The sequence below is a fragment of the Mus caroli genome, chromosome 17, assembly GCF_900094665.2.
Source record: "Mus caroli chromosome 17, CAROLI_EIJ_v1.1, whole genome shotgun sequence".
NCBI classification, from domain to species: Eukaryota; Metazoa; Chordata; class Mammalia; order Rodentia; family Muridae; genus Mus; species Mus caroli.
This window is the reverse complement of record NC_034586.1, coordinates 53423876-53439111: the sequence shown is the minus strand read 5'-3', so window position 1 is coordinate 53439111 and position 15236 is coordinate 53423876. Positions and strand designations below refer to the sequence as shown.

General features: G+C 49.9%; 1 protein-coding gene across 4 annotated transcripts in view; it reads left to right on the top strand.

Annotated features, from left to right (window-relative positions):
- Positions 1-5628, top strand: part of Acsbg2 (acyl-CoA synthetase bubblegum family member 2) — a 32338-nt gene extending 26710 nt beyond the window's left edge. For all 4 annotated transcript variants that reach the window (XM_021150075.1, XM_021150078.1, XM_021150074.1 and 1 more), the window contains 5 exons: positions 934-1151; positions 2098-2237; positions 2419-2665; positions 3236-3345; positions 5376-5628. In XM_021150075.1, the coding sequence (XP_021005734.1) occupies positions 934-1151; positions 2098-2237; positions 2419-2665; positions 3236-3312 (682 nt within the window). In that variant the 3' untranslated portion in view covers positions 3313-3345; positions 5376-5628. The remainder of the gene's footprint in view (positions 1-933; positions 1152-2097; positions 2238-2418; positions 2666-3235; positions 3346-5375) is intronic.
- The last annotated feature ends 9608 nt before the right edge of the window (positions 5629-15236 follow it).

The window sequence follows — 15236 nt, the reverse complement described above, 5'->3', positions numbered from 1 at the left end:
TTAAGTTTCCTGCTCCTGCTCCCACCACTGTATTGCACATTTGACTTTCTGCTTTTGCGTGAGGCTTGCTAGTGTCCAGAATCCAACTGAGGGAACAAAATAACAATAATGATACAGAGAGAGGGGGGTAGGAGAAGATGGAGGAAGGAGAGATGGCTGAGGAGGAGAGGCTGCAAGTTGGTGCTGTGGTCGAGCTGCTCACACACCCTCATATCCGCCTCAGCTGTGTGTGGCCTTCTCCACCTGCTGAGGCTGTGATAGCAGCTGTGTGCTGCTCAGGGTGCACACGGGGTTTCTATAAGTCAGCAGGCACAAAATGCTGCCTCAGTTTCCCTTCTGTACCTCTCCTCGAGTGGTTGAGAGCAGCTTCCCATACATCCCCTCTCTGGGGAGATTCTAGATTGGTTTTTATTTGTTTGTTTGTATTTCTGCTGATGTTTTGCTTTTGCTTTTTCAAGACAGGGTTTCTCTGTGTAGCCCTGACTGTCCTAGAACTCACTCTGTAGACCAGGATGTCCTTGAACTCACAGAGATTCGCTTGCCTCTGCCTCCTGAGTGCTGGGATTAAAGGTGTGTGCCACCACTGCCACTCAGCTACCAGCTTATGCTGTCTTATGCCACTGTCCTGGCTGCCACATGGCTATTGCCTTGGATGTTCTTACACGGAAGGTGGCTCATTGCTGTTAGGTCTTCAGGGGGCTTATTTTCTCCACATTAGTGAAGGAAGAAATCTGCAGGGCTTCCAGACACACACAGAACATTGAGAATCTGTATGCTGAGGCAGACTGAAATCCACTGGGTCTCAGAGGGATGTGAATTTAACTGGGACAACCAAATCAGGATCCTGGGCTGCTACTGTACAAGGACCTGGGGTAGGCACGGCTTAGCAGTCTCTGACACCCACACCCCCAACCCATGTCATGTCTCTGGCAGCTGTGGCAAGGTCCTAAGTGGCTGTAAGAACATGCTGTACAACCAGAACAAAGAAGGCGTGGGTGAGGTGTGCATGTGGGGCCGGCATGTCTTCATGGGCTACCTGAACAAGGAGGAGGCCACATTGGAAGCACTGGATGAAAATGGCTGGCTGCACTCTGGGGACATTGGCCGCCTGGACAGCCACGATTTCCTTTATATCACTGGCCGCATCAAAGGTGCCAGACTCATTTGGGGCAAAGGGTACTGGGTATGTTGGGGGAGCTGCTAGCAGGGAATGTTGGGATGCCAGGTACTGGGAACACCGGAGAGAGTAGTATTTCCCATTCATCAGGGTCCCTTCCAGTCATCCTACAGCAGTGGTCTTGGGGACAGACAGGTTGCTCTAGGTCTGTGCCCTGTATTGAGACTGCAGTCTATCTGTCAGCTTTGCCAAGCAGAGGAGAGGGTGGAAGGACCAGGTGAGATCAGGAAGTGTCAGAGAAGCTTCAGAGAGGGAGAGAGCATGAGGACAGCCCTGTCACCTCAGCACTTGGGAGGCTGGGGCAGGAGCACTGTGGACTGGGGGGTATCCTGGGCTGCATAATTGGGTGTCTCTGTCAGAACAAACAACCCAGCAAGGATGTTGTCCTTTGGTGTGCTCTCTGTCACGATGATGTCAGGAAGCAGCTTTGGCAGGAGAGGATTTATTCTGCTCACAGCTCGGGCCATAGTCTATTCCCCCAGAAACAAAAAAAACCAAGGCAGGAACCTGGAGGCAGGAGCTGACGCAGAGGCCATGAAGGGGCGCTGCTTACTGGCTTGTTTCCCATGGCTTGCTGAGCCTGCTTTCTTATAGAACCCAGGACCACCAGCTCAGGGATGGCGCCACCCACAATGGGCTCGGCCCTCCCCTCTTGATCATTAATTTAGAAAATGCCATACAGGCTTGTCCCCAGGCCAATCTGTTGGAGACATTTTTCTCATCTTCCCAGAAGACTCTGGCTTGACAAGCTGACCAAGGCTAACCAGACACATGGTGCCCCTGTGGGGACTCTGAGGACTCAGATGTTGGGAGAATGCAGGATTGAGTGGGGACTTGGGTTGCCAAAAGGAAAGCCATTGCAACCTCTGGCCTGGTCCCAAGTGAGTGGGGACCTGTACCAAGTTAGGCTTTCACTCCAGAAATCCTGATAACCGCTGGTGGTGAGAATGTATCCCCCATCCCCATTGAGACCCTGGTAAAGGAGAAGATCCCCATTATCAGCCACGCCATGCTGGTGGGCGACAAGGCCAAATTCCTGTGCATGCTGCTGACGCTGAAGGTAATGACCCTCCTCTGCGCTAGATCGAATTGCCCACGGCAGCTCCGGGGTCGGGTGGCAAGGGGAGGGGCTGCGGGTGGCTGACCCCAGACTCCACTTCCTTCTTCAGCGCCCTGGGTTGGGGGATCAGGGATGATGGAGGGTGGGCGGGGGAGCATGGTGACTGGTTGTTCTGGGGCAGTGTGAAACAGACCGGAAGAGCGGAGAGCCCTTGAACAAGCTGAGCCTGGAGGCCAAAAGCTTTTGCCAGACGCTGGGTAGCCAAGCAACCACTGTGTCGGACATTTTGAAGAGTCGAGACCCAGTGGTCTACACAGCCATCCAATATGGCATAGACATCGTGAATCAGCAAGCGATGTCTGACTCACATAGAATTCGAAAGTGGATCATCTTGGAGAAGGACTTTTCGATCCAGGGTGGGGAGCTGGGTGAGTCACTTAGGGCTTGGGCCTGAGGCTCCTGGGGTCTGGGGCTTAGGTCTATGAGACCAGCTAGGACACTTCACCCCCACCAACTGCGTCTAGCTCCCCAAACACCTTTACACTCTGGAGGTAACATCCTCACTGTGGGGCTGGATGGGGATATCAGTGTTTAGAGCACTGCTTGCCCTTATTGAGGACCCGAAATCAGATCCCAGCAAACAAGCTGGACAGCTCACAGTCATCTGTAACCTGCAGCCCCAGGGATTAGGCCCCCTCTTCTGGCCTCTGCAGAATGTGCACAGGCAGCACACACATGTGCATATTTATATACCCCCCCATACAGGAGATACATAATTAAAAATTAAATAAGTCTTGAAAAAAAGAAACTTCATTATAGCCAGAATCCTCACTATGACCAGTCTATGTGGACATCCCACAATCCCCACTCACTGACAGCAGGAGCAGGAGCACACCCAGTCACCTGGATCAGCCTCAAACGGGTCTCCTGGCTGTCCATACTGTGTGTGGAATTTTTTCTCACTTCCACAACCTGACTACTCTCTCCTCTCTCCACAGGACCGACATCAAAACTTAAGAGAAATGTGATAACCCAGAAATACAAAGCACAGATTGATAGCATGTACTTGTCATAATGACTGTGACAGGAGCGTCTTCCTGTCCTCATGGTAAGACCCAATGGCCTGGCTCTGCTGGGCTGCGTGGTCACAGGTATCCTGCCCTCTCTGACCTTAAGATCCAGTCTTCCTGGCTAGGACCAGCATTTTTTGTGGATTCCCACTTCTTTATTTTATCTTCTTATAATGTGTGTGTGTGAGTGCCTAAGCGTGCAGATCCAAGGACAATCTTGGGTGCTGTCCTTACCCTGCCAAGTCCAGCAGCCTAGATGGCCCACAACCTTCCAGGGATCTCTGCTCTCCACTCCCATCCCCTAGAAGATGCAAGCTGTGCCTGCTGGGTCTGGCCTCCCATGGGGTTGGAGGATTTGAACTTGGATCCTTACACCCTTGTGGCAAGCACTTTGCCCTGATCCATCTTCTTATGTCCCCACGTTCCGTGTCTTTTGTTCAGAGAAGGCCTGGGCTCTGGAAATTCTGTGACAGAGTTCTGCAGGTGACTGACTCCCTTTACGTAATGTCCACACACTCTTCTCCCTTCCTCAGGGTGTGTGTGTGTATGTTTGTGTGTACTCGCACATGCATGTACTGCACCCACAGTCACCTTCACGGCCACCTGTCATCCTGCCATGTGAAACTGGTGTCTCCAGCCAGCCCACCTGTGTGGCCTGAGGAACAGGCCTCCCATGGACAGGGCTAGCTAGCTGCTCCCTGGTATCCTGTTGTGTGTTCAAGGTGCATGCATGAGTGCATCTGTGTGTGCACACACACGTGTCTTTTTTTTTCTAAAGATTGATTTATTTATTTTATGTATATGAGAACACTGTAGCTGTACAGATAATTGTGAGCCTTCATCCATTGTTGGGAATTGAATGTAGGACCTCTGCTCGTTCAACCCTGCTCGCTCACTCTGACCCAAAGATTTATTTATTATTATAAATAAGTACACTGTAGCTGTCTTCAGACGCACCAGAAGGGAGTGTCAGATCTCATTACGGGTGGTTGTGGGCCACCATGTGGTTGCTGGGACTTGAACTCAGGACCTTAGGAAGAGCAGTCAGTGCTCTTACCCGTTGAGACATCTCACCAGCCCCTCACATATTTGTCTTGAGACAGTCTCTCATGGGTCTGAAGTTTGCCCAAGTAGGCTAGGCTGGCCAGGGATCCCTAGAAAACCCCTGTACTGGGTGGATACAAGTGTACACCACAGTAGCTGCCTCCCCTCCTTAGCCACCCTACTCCTGCCTCCTTCTTCCTTTTACACGGGTGCTGGGGATTTGAATTCAAGCATTTATGCTTGTTCACCTAGCACTTTCCTAACTGAGCTGCCTCATCTCCCCAGTTCTTCTTCTAATGAGGACACCATGAGTCTGAATGAGAGAGGGGTCACCCTTTGGCCCCCATTTTAGCGCCCGTAACAGCCCCAATTTTCAAATAAGGTCAGTGTGAGGCACCAGGCTCAGGGCTGCAGGACTGGCCCACAGCACTTCTTACTCAGTGCCCAGTGCTTCTTGGCAGCTCTCGTGGCAGAGCACTCAGCTTGCCCACCACCTGCAGTGGCACCAGCTTCCCGTGCAGTCCAGAGAGAGCCTGGGCTGTTGTGTGTGTGGAGGGGGTGGGGGGTAGACATGTGCCCCCCTCCCCAGAGATCCAGGGGTGAAGCCCTTTACATTCAGAAGTTCCGCCTCAAAGTTTGTAAGTGATGCCAACATAGGTACAAGTGTGTGGGGGACATGCAGGCCAGAGGATACCACTCGCCCTGCTCCTTCTCTGTGGTGGCCTACAACACTAGTCATAGGCAGAAGCTGCCACTCCCAGCTTTTCACATGGGTTCTGGCGATTCAGACTGAGGTCCTCGTGCCCGTGCAGCAAGCCCTTACCCGCTGAGCCATTTCCCTGGCCCCACACTAGAAGATTCTAACTGCGTGGTTCATGTGGCTGTTCTTGAATGATGTCCCTGTAAGTCTCGCAGTTGGTGGATGTGGAGGTGGGGACCATTTACAATTGGCCTCTTCCCTCCAGGGCATTTACTGTGTGCAACCTCAGGAACCCCACAGACTAACCCAGTGTCTCCTCTCCAGCCTCCAACAGATCAGCCTCATCTCAATGGAGAACATCGTCCCCACCAGGAAGCCACACCCCCGCTGCTCTGCTTCCAAAGGATGCCCACAGTAGAGACAACAAGCCTTCCAGGCGGAGAGTGGAACGACTTCGTGCAGCTGTGACTGGCTCTTCCTCTCCTAGGACTCTGTATTCGAAAAGAGGTGTGAAGACCCAGAGCCCAAAACACCTTCCTGGGAGCAGCATGGAAACCCCTCAAATAAGTAGTCAGGAGCCCCATTGCCTTGAGTCTTCATTCCTGGGAAGCTGCAAATGCCACCTGGGCTGGTGTGATGGGGACAGTGAGGTGCTGGCCAGGTGCCTTTGGCTTTGGCTCTTTGTGTGACGTTTCCTGTGTGGGGTCTATGTGTGTGCACATGCGTACTTATGTGTGCATGTGTATCTGCATGTACATGCATGTGCGTATATGTGTGGTATATGTCTATGTCTGTGCATACGTGTGTGTATATGGGTATGTTTGTGTGCATGTGTGGTGTGTTGTGTGCTTGTGTGTGTATGTTTGTGTGTCTGGTACACCCCTGTGCTTGTGTACATGTGTGTACATATGTGTATCTGGTGTACCTATGTGTGTGCATAAGTGTGTGTCTGGTGTACCTGTGAGTGTGACTGTATGTGTGTACATTTGTGTATCTGGTGTACCTGTTTGTATATGTGTGAGTTTGGTGTACCTGGGTATGCATGTATGTATATGTATGTCTGATGTACTTGTGTGTACATGTATGTCTGGTACATACATGTAGATGGATAGATGGATGTCTGGTGTACCTGTATGTGTGTATAGGTGTCTGGTGTACCTGTGTGTGTGTGTGTGTGTGTGTATGTGTGTACATGTGTAAGTCCAATGTACTTGTTGTATGTGTGCATGTGTGTGTGTGTTCTCTTTCTCTTTTTCTCTTGCCCAGGCCCTCTCTAACTTTAGCAATTGATTCTTTGACCACTCTAGAGCAGTCAAAGTAAAAGCGGCAATCTGAGAGCTGCACATAACCCTCTTTATTGCATAAACAGGAAATCTCGCCCTCTCCAATTTTAGAGTACTGCCTCTGCCAGGGAGCCCAGGGAATACTGGAGGTGAGAGATTGCTTTTTCTAGTCTCTCTACATTAGTATCTATGGCCTTTCTTAGACTGTCATAATGTTTGTTTTTTGTTTGTTTGTTTGTTATTATATGTAAGTACACTGTAGCTGTCTTCAGACAGTCCTGAAGAGGGCGTCAGATCTCATTATGGATGGTTGTGAGCCACCATGTGGTTGCTGGGATTTGAATTCAGGACCTTTGGAAGAGCAGTCAGCGCTCTTAACCACTGAGCCATCTCACCAGCCCCCATAATATTTGTTTTGTAACACCAAGGAAACGACCCCGATTCTTGTGTCTGCCATGCCCAATTCTATGAGAACCATCAGAGTTACAGCCAAGATTAGTTCTTGCTTGATGACTAAACATGAAGTTCCAACTAGGAAGTCTAGGACTTGGTCATCTTTGTGATAGATGGTCCTGTGTAGTAACCGGACAAGGACACAGAATTCCTTGTGTAGTCCCATGGGCGCATGGGGGTGAGCCCTGCAGTGCATGTCCACCAGGCATTGGTGGGTGACAATAGGTCTTTATCATTGTCTAGATTCATCCTATAGGTCCCATTACAGAGGTGGCTACAGGCCTCAGGAACTGTCATTAAACAGGTGGCCAGGTTGTCTATTGGCCTATAAGGTCAGCTTAGCCTCACCTGTTACCTGTTACCGTCTGCACTCACTGGGGTCCTCAGTTTCAGTGAAGTTTCCAATCAGGGCTGTGACTTCAAAGTAGGGTAGTTTTACCTCATAGCACAGCCAGCGTGACTCAGTTATCTCGGGTCTGGAGGCACTGGTGACCTGAAAGGACTGGAACATCATGTTCCAGAGAAGGTCAGGGCTGTTGTTACTTAGTCTTTGTGTTGTCCTTTTGGCTTGGGTTGGTGCCTTGTTAGGGGAAGATGGGAATAAGCCCTGAGGTTGGATTGGTGTCTGAGTCTGCAGAGGTGGTGTAGGTGGGGTTTTAGCCAGCAGGACGTTGGTGCTGAGAGCAACTGGGAGGGGGGTTGTCTGAACATAGAGTTGGGTGGTGAACAGGACTCCAGGATCTGTACTGGTAACATAAAGTCTCAGTCCCCAAGTCTTACCAGTAGTCCAGTTGACCTTTCTGCTGTCATCTGTGACTCTGATAACAAGAAGATTGCATTTCTTCCCACAGCCCGGGTATTGATCCTAGTCATGGTGATGAGGTCCTTATTGGAGGGCTTCTAGTGTATCTATCCAGTGGACTTGCGTCCCCATGTCGCACAGAAGAAGGCTTCAGAGCCTCCACATTTATTGTGTTAGTCATGGCTCTGGGAAGGTCCTGGGCAGACATGGAAAGCTTGGGGCCGAGTCTGCCATTGTACCAAATGTATGTTGTGGCCGTAATCGGTTGGGGGCTGTGCCAAAGTTGTTCTGGGGTGTCCCATTCATTCAGTACCTGGGGCATAACCTGAGATGTGGAGTTGACAATCTTCCCTGTGGCCATGTTGATGATGGCTCAGGTAAGGTTAAGGGACTGGTGGGGTGAGGTGTTGTGTCCGGCCAGCAGATCACAGCCTGGGTTCTAGCCTGGAAAGGCATTTTGGAAACCTGGAAGAGAAGAGGGGCTAGGCGGCGAGAGAAAGAAATGTAGCTAAGACAGTATTCCGATCAAAGCTCAATTTTACTATTTCTAGACACTCAGTTATAAAGGAAGGGGGAGGGAACCCGATTTCCTGCCAAGTAACTCAGGGTCCAGTAGCAGGACAAACACGTATGTGCCTCCAAGCAGCACAGCAGCAGGGTCCAGCAGTAGGCGTGGCAGGACGAATGAGCAGGAAGCTCCACCCTTGAGCAAGCAGGTTCAAGCAGGTGGGGGAAGGGAAACCACAGTGAGGTATTGTAGAACACACAGTAAAGAGGCTCATCAGGTTCACTGTAACGTGAGCTTGAGAGGGTTAGGAGGGTGCTTGGTAGTCTTTGATTTTCTTTGTCTCTGCTGGTCCAGGTCATCCTCAATTGCAAACCAGTCTACAATTTGGGTGTGAGTATGACAAATCCACTCTGTAATCCTGTCAATCTCTAGCATCCCTGGGCAGTGTCTCTTGACTAGGACCCAGTCTCCAGGCTGCAATCCATGAGGCTCTGAAAGTGGACCTGTTTCATAGACAGCACTAAGTTTAAACCAGATATGTTTGTGGACCCATTGGACACCCTCAAGGTTGTCCAATAGTTGGCAGTCATCTGACTCAGCAAAAGACTTCATTCTAAAGTCTTTCTAATGTCTCAGGAGGCCCTTTGATGGCTTCATAGTGGCTTAGCTCTTTCTGCAAAGCCTGCTATCCATATTGCGCAGAACCCAGTGGACCCCAAGAATTCCCTTACCTGGTGGTAAGCGCAGGACAGTTTCCTTCCTGGCCTCAGAGAGCATCTCTGACTCTTTCCTTCAATATGTACCCTAGACAGGTCACCTGTGGTTGGCAGAGTTGGGCTTTCTTAGTGGAAACTTGGTAGCCCAAATTCCCCAGGGCCTCCCAGAGGTCCTGGGTTCTCTCCGGGCATTCTTTCTTGCTCTCTGCTGTTACCAGGAGGTCAGACACATACTGTAAGAGAGTCAGGTTATGGTGCTGGGTTTCGTACTCAGTCTTCAATGGAAGGCCTTAATAAAGATGGTAGGCAAGATTTTAAATTCTTGGGGCAGACAGGTCCAAGTTAGCTGTCTGCTAATCCCAAATTCTGAATCAAAAAGGCAAAGAGGTCTTGGCTCTTGGGTGCCAAGAGCAAGCTGAAGAAAGCGTCTTTTAAATCCAGTACCATATACCATTGGCATTCAGGAGGAACAGCACTCAGGAGGGTGTAGGGATGAAGGACTGATGGGTGGATATCCATAACTTGTTTGTTTATGGGGCTGGAAGGATGGCTCAAGTGGTTAAGAGCGCTGACTGCTCTTCCAGAGATTCTGAGTTCAATTCCCAGCAACCACATGGTGGCTCACAACTATCTGTAGTGAGATCCAATGCCCTGTTCTGAAGACAGCTACAGTGTACTCACATACATAAAAACAAAACAAAACCAAAAAACTTGTTTGTTTATTTCTCTTACATCTTGCACTGGTCTATAATCACTAGTTCCAGGCTTCTTGACTGGCAGGAGGGGAGTGTCCAGGCTAATTGAGATGGTCTTAGGATTCCCACATTTAATAGTCTCCTGATATGGGGGGTTATGCCTTCCCGGGTGATTAGGGGCATGGGGTACTGTCGGACCTGAACAGGCTCCGTCCCTGGCTTGAGCTCAATCCATACTGTGGTCTGATGTTTAACCATCCCGACTCCTCCTGTCTCTTCCCAAGCAACGGGGAAGCAATCTAGCCAAGTAGTAATTTCGTCCTCTGAGGTGGGGAAAGGCTCAAACAACTGGTACTGTTCAGCTAGCGTGGTGGTCAGGATATGAATAGGCTTCCCCTCTGAATCTAATACTTTGACTCCTTCTGGGGAGAAATGCAGTTGTGCCCTCATTTTTGTCAACAAATCTCTTGCCAAGAGGGGGGTATGGGCATTCGGGTTTAACAAGGAATGAGTGGGTTACCCTGCCCACTCCTAAGTCCACTGTTCTTTGGGTAGTCCATGAGTACTGTTTAGTTCCTGTTGCCCCTTGGACCCAAGACTTCTTTGAAGAGACTTTACCTTCAGGCTTTAGCAAAGCAAAATGTTGAGAGGGAAAAAAAAAAGCTGGTGGGTTTCCCTCCCACTTTTAGGGCTACCCCGGACTCAGGGAAGGGGGTCTGAACCCCTTACCCACATTCCTCGTCTCTATTTTTATCTTTTAAGGCCATGGTTTGAATAGGCTTTTTATCTTGGGGCACTCTCTGGTCCAGTGTCTCTCTTCCTTTCAGTAAGCACAGAGGTTCTTTCCCAAGTTGGGGTGTCCTTGATCCTTTGGGGCCCTCCTTGCCTTCTTCTCCAGAAGCCGTCTGTTTTAGGTATCTTCTATGATCCTTTAGTACAGCGTGGCTGCCAGCAGGATCCTTGCCAGGTTGTGAGTCTGTCACCTCTTCCCTCTCACCCGTCTTTCCTCCATTCGTTTCTCTGCCCTCCTCTGCTTCTCCTCTGCACGTTCTCTTTTTATTACACTTTCTCTGCCATCATCACTGAGTCTCTCAGACTCTCCTAACCTCTCAACCCTCCGACGCTTTCTCTTGACATCTGTGCTGCCTGGTTAATACAGGTTAGAGCCCTGCTGCTTTCACTGCTGGTAACTTGGGGTCCATGGGGGTGTATTGTCCCCCTGCTCTCACTGTCCCCCTGACTAAGGTATACTTTAACCAGGTTAGTGGGTCAGTGTGTGGCTGCCTTGAGACCTGTCAACAGAGCCTGGTGGTAGACCAAGAATGTCCCCTTACCTTCAACAGTGTCAAAGTCCCAATCTGGGCAGGTTAAGGGAAAAGCGGCATCAATAGCTGCTTGGTTATTGGTGGGTTCCCTAGTGGGGCCAGGAACCGATTTCCTGGCCTCCATCTGGGTCCTCTCCCTCTCTTCTGTGGTGAAGAGAACCTACAGGAGCTGCTGGCAGTCATCCCAAGTGAGTCGGGGGTGAAAAATCATCTCTAACAGTATAATCAAATCTCGGGGGTTGTCCGAAAAAGGGGAGTTCTGAGTTCTCCAGTAAAGGTCACTAGTAGCAGAGGGCCAGTAGCAGAGGGGTTGATTCCCTTGATCACTGACCCGTCCCACTGCACACAAGGACAGGCTCAGGAGTCAGTCCCAGGTGGCTTTTTGTCCCTGCAGCAGGTCCATCCTCCCTGAACCTCCCTCCCCGATGCTACTGTCTGTGGCAGAGCTGCCTGCAGAGCCTTCGGCTCTGCCTGAAATGTAGAATAAGGTGGGAATGGATAGATGACATCCCCCTCCTCCTCCTTGGAGGACCTATCGAGGGATGGTGTAGAAGGAAGTGGGTGGTCCGGCAGATCTTCCTTTGTATCCTTGGGCTTTTTGGTAGCCAAGGCAAAAACTTATGCCTGGTTTTTTTTGAGGAGAAAAGGTGGCAGGTCTCCTAGGAGGTCTCACCAGGCCACCACATAAGGTATTTGGTCCAGGTGGCCAACTTTGGGTTTAAAAATAAGCTTTTCAATTTCTTGGACCAATCCCAGTCAAAGGATCCCTCCCAGGGCCACCTAGTTTTGGAGGTGGGCTATTCTGGCCTGAAAAATGTTAATTTATCTTTCCTAATGGTGACAGAGAGGTTCTGTCCTCTGGTCTTAACATCCTTAAAATGGCTTAAGCAATTCTGGTGGAGTTGAAGGCACCTGTCCCGTGTTAGCATCTGTCAAAGTCAAAGTCGCCCCATAAGGAGAAACACAAGAACAGACCATTAGTCCCAACAGAAACACAAGAAAATTAGCCCTCTCCTCTCCATCAGGAAGAAATAAAAAGTGCCAGACAGTGGCCTACGGCAGATCCCAAAGCCTGCATCCAACTCCGACTGTGACGCCAAGGTCTCTCTCTGCAGGCCTGGAATATCTTCCAGCACTGTGTGGCTGTGACTTTGCAGAGTGTCCACCTAGTAACTTTGGCCACTAAATACCAAATTTTTAGACCTCTTTCTAGAACAGAATTACTACAGTGCTGCACAAACACAGAACAGAATGACCGTTGTGCTGCACAGAGCACCTGGAACAGAATTACCACAGCACCTCACAGACAGACAGACAGATTTACCGTATGGACAGACACAGACAGGACCTCCTTATCGGCTGGTACTGAGACCTCTTCTAGGGGTCATGGAGTTTCCTGGCCAATGCACCAAAGTGTGCCCATTGAGGAAGCATTTGAGAGCCCCAAAAGACCACTAAGGGGCCTACTCCAACACAATCACATTGGGGTCTTTATTTAAGCTCAAGAGTGGGATCCGCACCAGCCCTGCTGAAGCAGGCGGTAAGGCCCGGAGACCCCAGCGGAACAAGGTTTTATAGGAAGTATCGAGAAAGCGAGGGGGTGTCCAGCCTGACAGCATCTAATTGAATGACTACTGTAAGCCGGCAGGTGGGTGCTCTGAAGCAAAACCATGAGCAATCACAAACGGTCTGAAAGTACATCTAGAACAATCAGACTAATCTTGATTGGCTGTTGCTAGGGAATAACCCTGGGGTGTGAGCCAGAGATAAGCGATGTGGTTCTTCCTGGAACCTGGGTCAAGTTCTCAGGCTCTTTTTCCATTTAAAATGGAGATCGGTCCCACGATGGAGTAGGTTTGGCCTCTCAGTGCTATTGATAGACCCACCTCAGCCCCCCCCCCCCTGAGGAGTCACCGGGACAAACAGTTCACAGGGGGGAAGCAGGAACAGACAGCTGGCCTGGGCTAGATTTGGATTTGGGGATCACACTTCAGTCTCCCCAGCACTGTTGAGGCAAGCATGCATGGTTTTAGGCCATCCTTGGTCTAAAATACATCTTCTCCAGAGTACATGTGTGTGTAGAGGCCCCCAGGAGCCACTTGTCTCTGCCACGGTGCTGCTCACTCTGGTGTTACCTGCACTGGCTCATGAGCACTGGCATGGGACAGCTGTGTTCTCGCTCACTTGACTCTGTCCCTCACTCCCTGGGCCTTATTCCCACTTAGTCATTGCCCAGCTCCTGAATTCTACTGGGTTTGGTTTGGTTTGGTTGTTTGAGTTGGGGGTGGTCTTGCTGTGTAGCCCTGTCTGTCCTGGAACTCACTATGTAGATCAGGATGGCCTTGAACTCACAGATATCCAGCTGCCTCTGCCTCCATTGAAATTATAAAACCTTATGCTCCAGGACTGGCCCACAATCCCAGTCAGCTGTCAGTGGAGAGAGGACTGAGCCCAGGACACAACCATCCATAGCTGCCTAGCACTTGGCTTCATATTTGGGCTCAGGTACACCAAGACTCCTTGAATTTCAAGATGAAGCAGCCTGGCTGGCACCAGAAGACATTGTGAAGACATTTGTGGTTGGACTGATGATTTATTTATGTATTGGGGTACAAGAGGTCAGAGGCCAACATGTGCAAGTTAGTTCTCTTCTTCCACCAGGTCCCAGGGATGGAACTCAATTCTAGGCAGCAACCACCTTTACCTCCTTGAGCCATCTTATTAGCCCCCTATCTTAGTTAAGGTTTTACTGCTGTGAACAGATATCATGACCAAGGCAACTCTTTTTTTTAAAAAAAAAGAATTATTTATTTCATGTATGTGAGTCGACTGTCACTGTCTTCAGACGCACCAGAAGAGGGCATCGGATCCTCATTACAGACGGTTGTGAGGCACCATGTGGTTGCTGGGAATTGAACTCAGGACCTCTGAGCAGTCGGTGCTCTTAACCGCTGAGCCATCTCTCCAGCCCCCAAGCAAACTCTTATAAGAACAACATTTAGTTGGGGCTGGCTTACGGGTTGAGAGGTTCAGTCTATTATCCTCAAGGTGGGAACATGGCAACATCCAGGCAGGCATGGTGTAGGAGGAGCTGAGAGTTCTGCATCGTCATCTGAAGGCTGCTAGAAGAATACTGATTTCTAGGCAGCTAGGACGTGAGTCTTCAAGCCCACATCCACAATGACACACCTACTCCAACAGGGCCACCCCTTCTAAAAGTGCCACTCCCTGGGCCAAGCATATACAAACCATCACACCCTTTAAAAGATTTCTTAGGCCGGGCGTGGTGGCGCACACCTTTAATCCCAGCATTTGGGAGGTAGAGGCAGGCGGATTTCTGAGTTTGAGGCCAGCCTGGTCTACAAAGTGAGTTCCAGGACAGCCAGGACCATACAGAGAAACCCTGTCTCGAAAAACCAAAAAAAAAAAAAGATTTCTTAGATTTAAATCTTGAGGGTCTGGAGAGCCGGCTCAGTGGCTAAGACCACTGGCTGCGCTTCCAGGGGACCCAGGTTCAGTTCCCAGTACCCACATGGCAGCTTTCACCTATTTGTAACTCCAATTCCAGAAAACCTGGCACTTTCACAGACACACATGCAGGCAAAACACCAATGCACAGAAACATAAATCTTTAAAAACAATTAACTTTTGAAAAAGTTTTGTTTTTATTTCCTAGGCATGTGTGTTTTTTCATGCATGTCTGTGCACCAAATGCTTGCCTGGTGCCCAGAGAAAGCAGAGCAGGATATCAGATCGCCTGGCACTATAGTTACATATAGTCGTGAGCTGCCATGTGGGTGCTGGGAATCAAACCTATGCCCTCTGAAAGTGGAGTCAGTGCTCTTAACTGCCAAGCCATCTCTCCAGCCAGCAATTTAGAATAAGACTATTTTTTAATATAAAACTGGGTATTGGTGTCACATCCCTTTAATCCCAGCACTTGGGAGGCAGACGCAAGTGGATCTCTGAGTTCGAGGCCAGCCTGGTATACAGAGCAAGTTCCAGGGCAGCCAGGGCTACACAGTGAAATCTTGTCTTAACTTCCAACCAAAGACTTTAAGCATGATGATTAAGAGACAGAAAGAATTCCCCGTTGTCGTCCCCCCCCCCCACACACACACATTTGGGTGCCCATTTCTGTGGAGCGCAGCTGCTCTGAGTCTTTACAATAGTCCTAGAATGTGAGTGGGTTCTGCCAAGGACCAGCCTCAGCTTGGAGAGGGGTTCTGAGGAAGGGGCGATTAGAAGTGGCAAAAACCAAACTACTTGAAGTCAAATTATGGGTCCAAGTTGGCAGCCTATGCTCTACTCCAGACAGCTTTCCAGCCTGCTTCCTCTCTGGTCTGCTTTCTCTGGAAATCTCCCGACAGCTCTCTCTCTCTCTCTCTCTCTCTCTCTCTCTC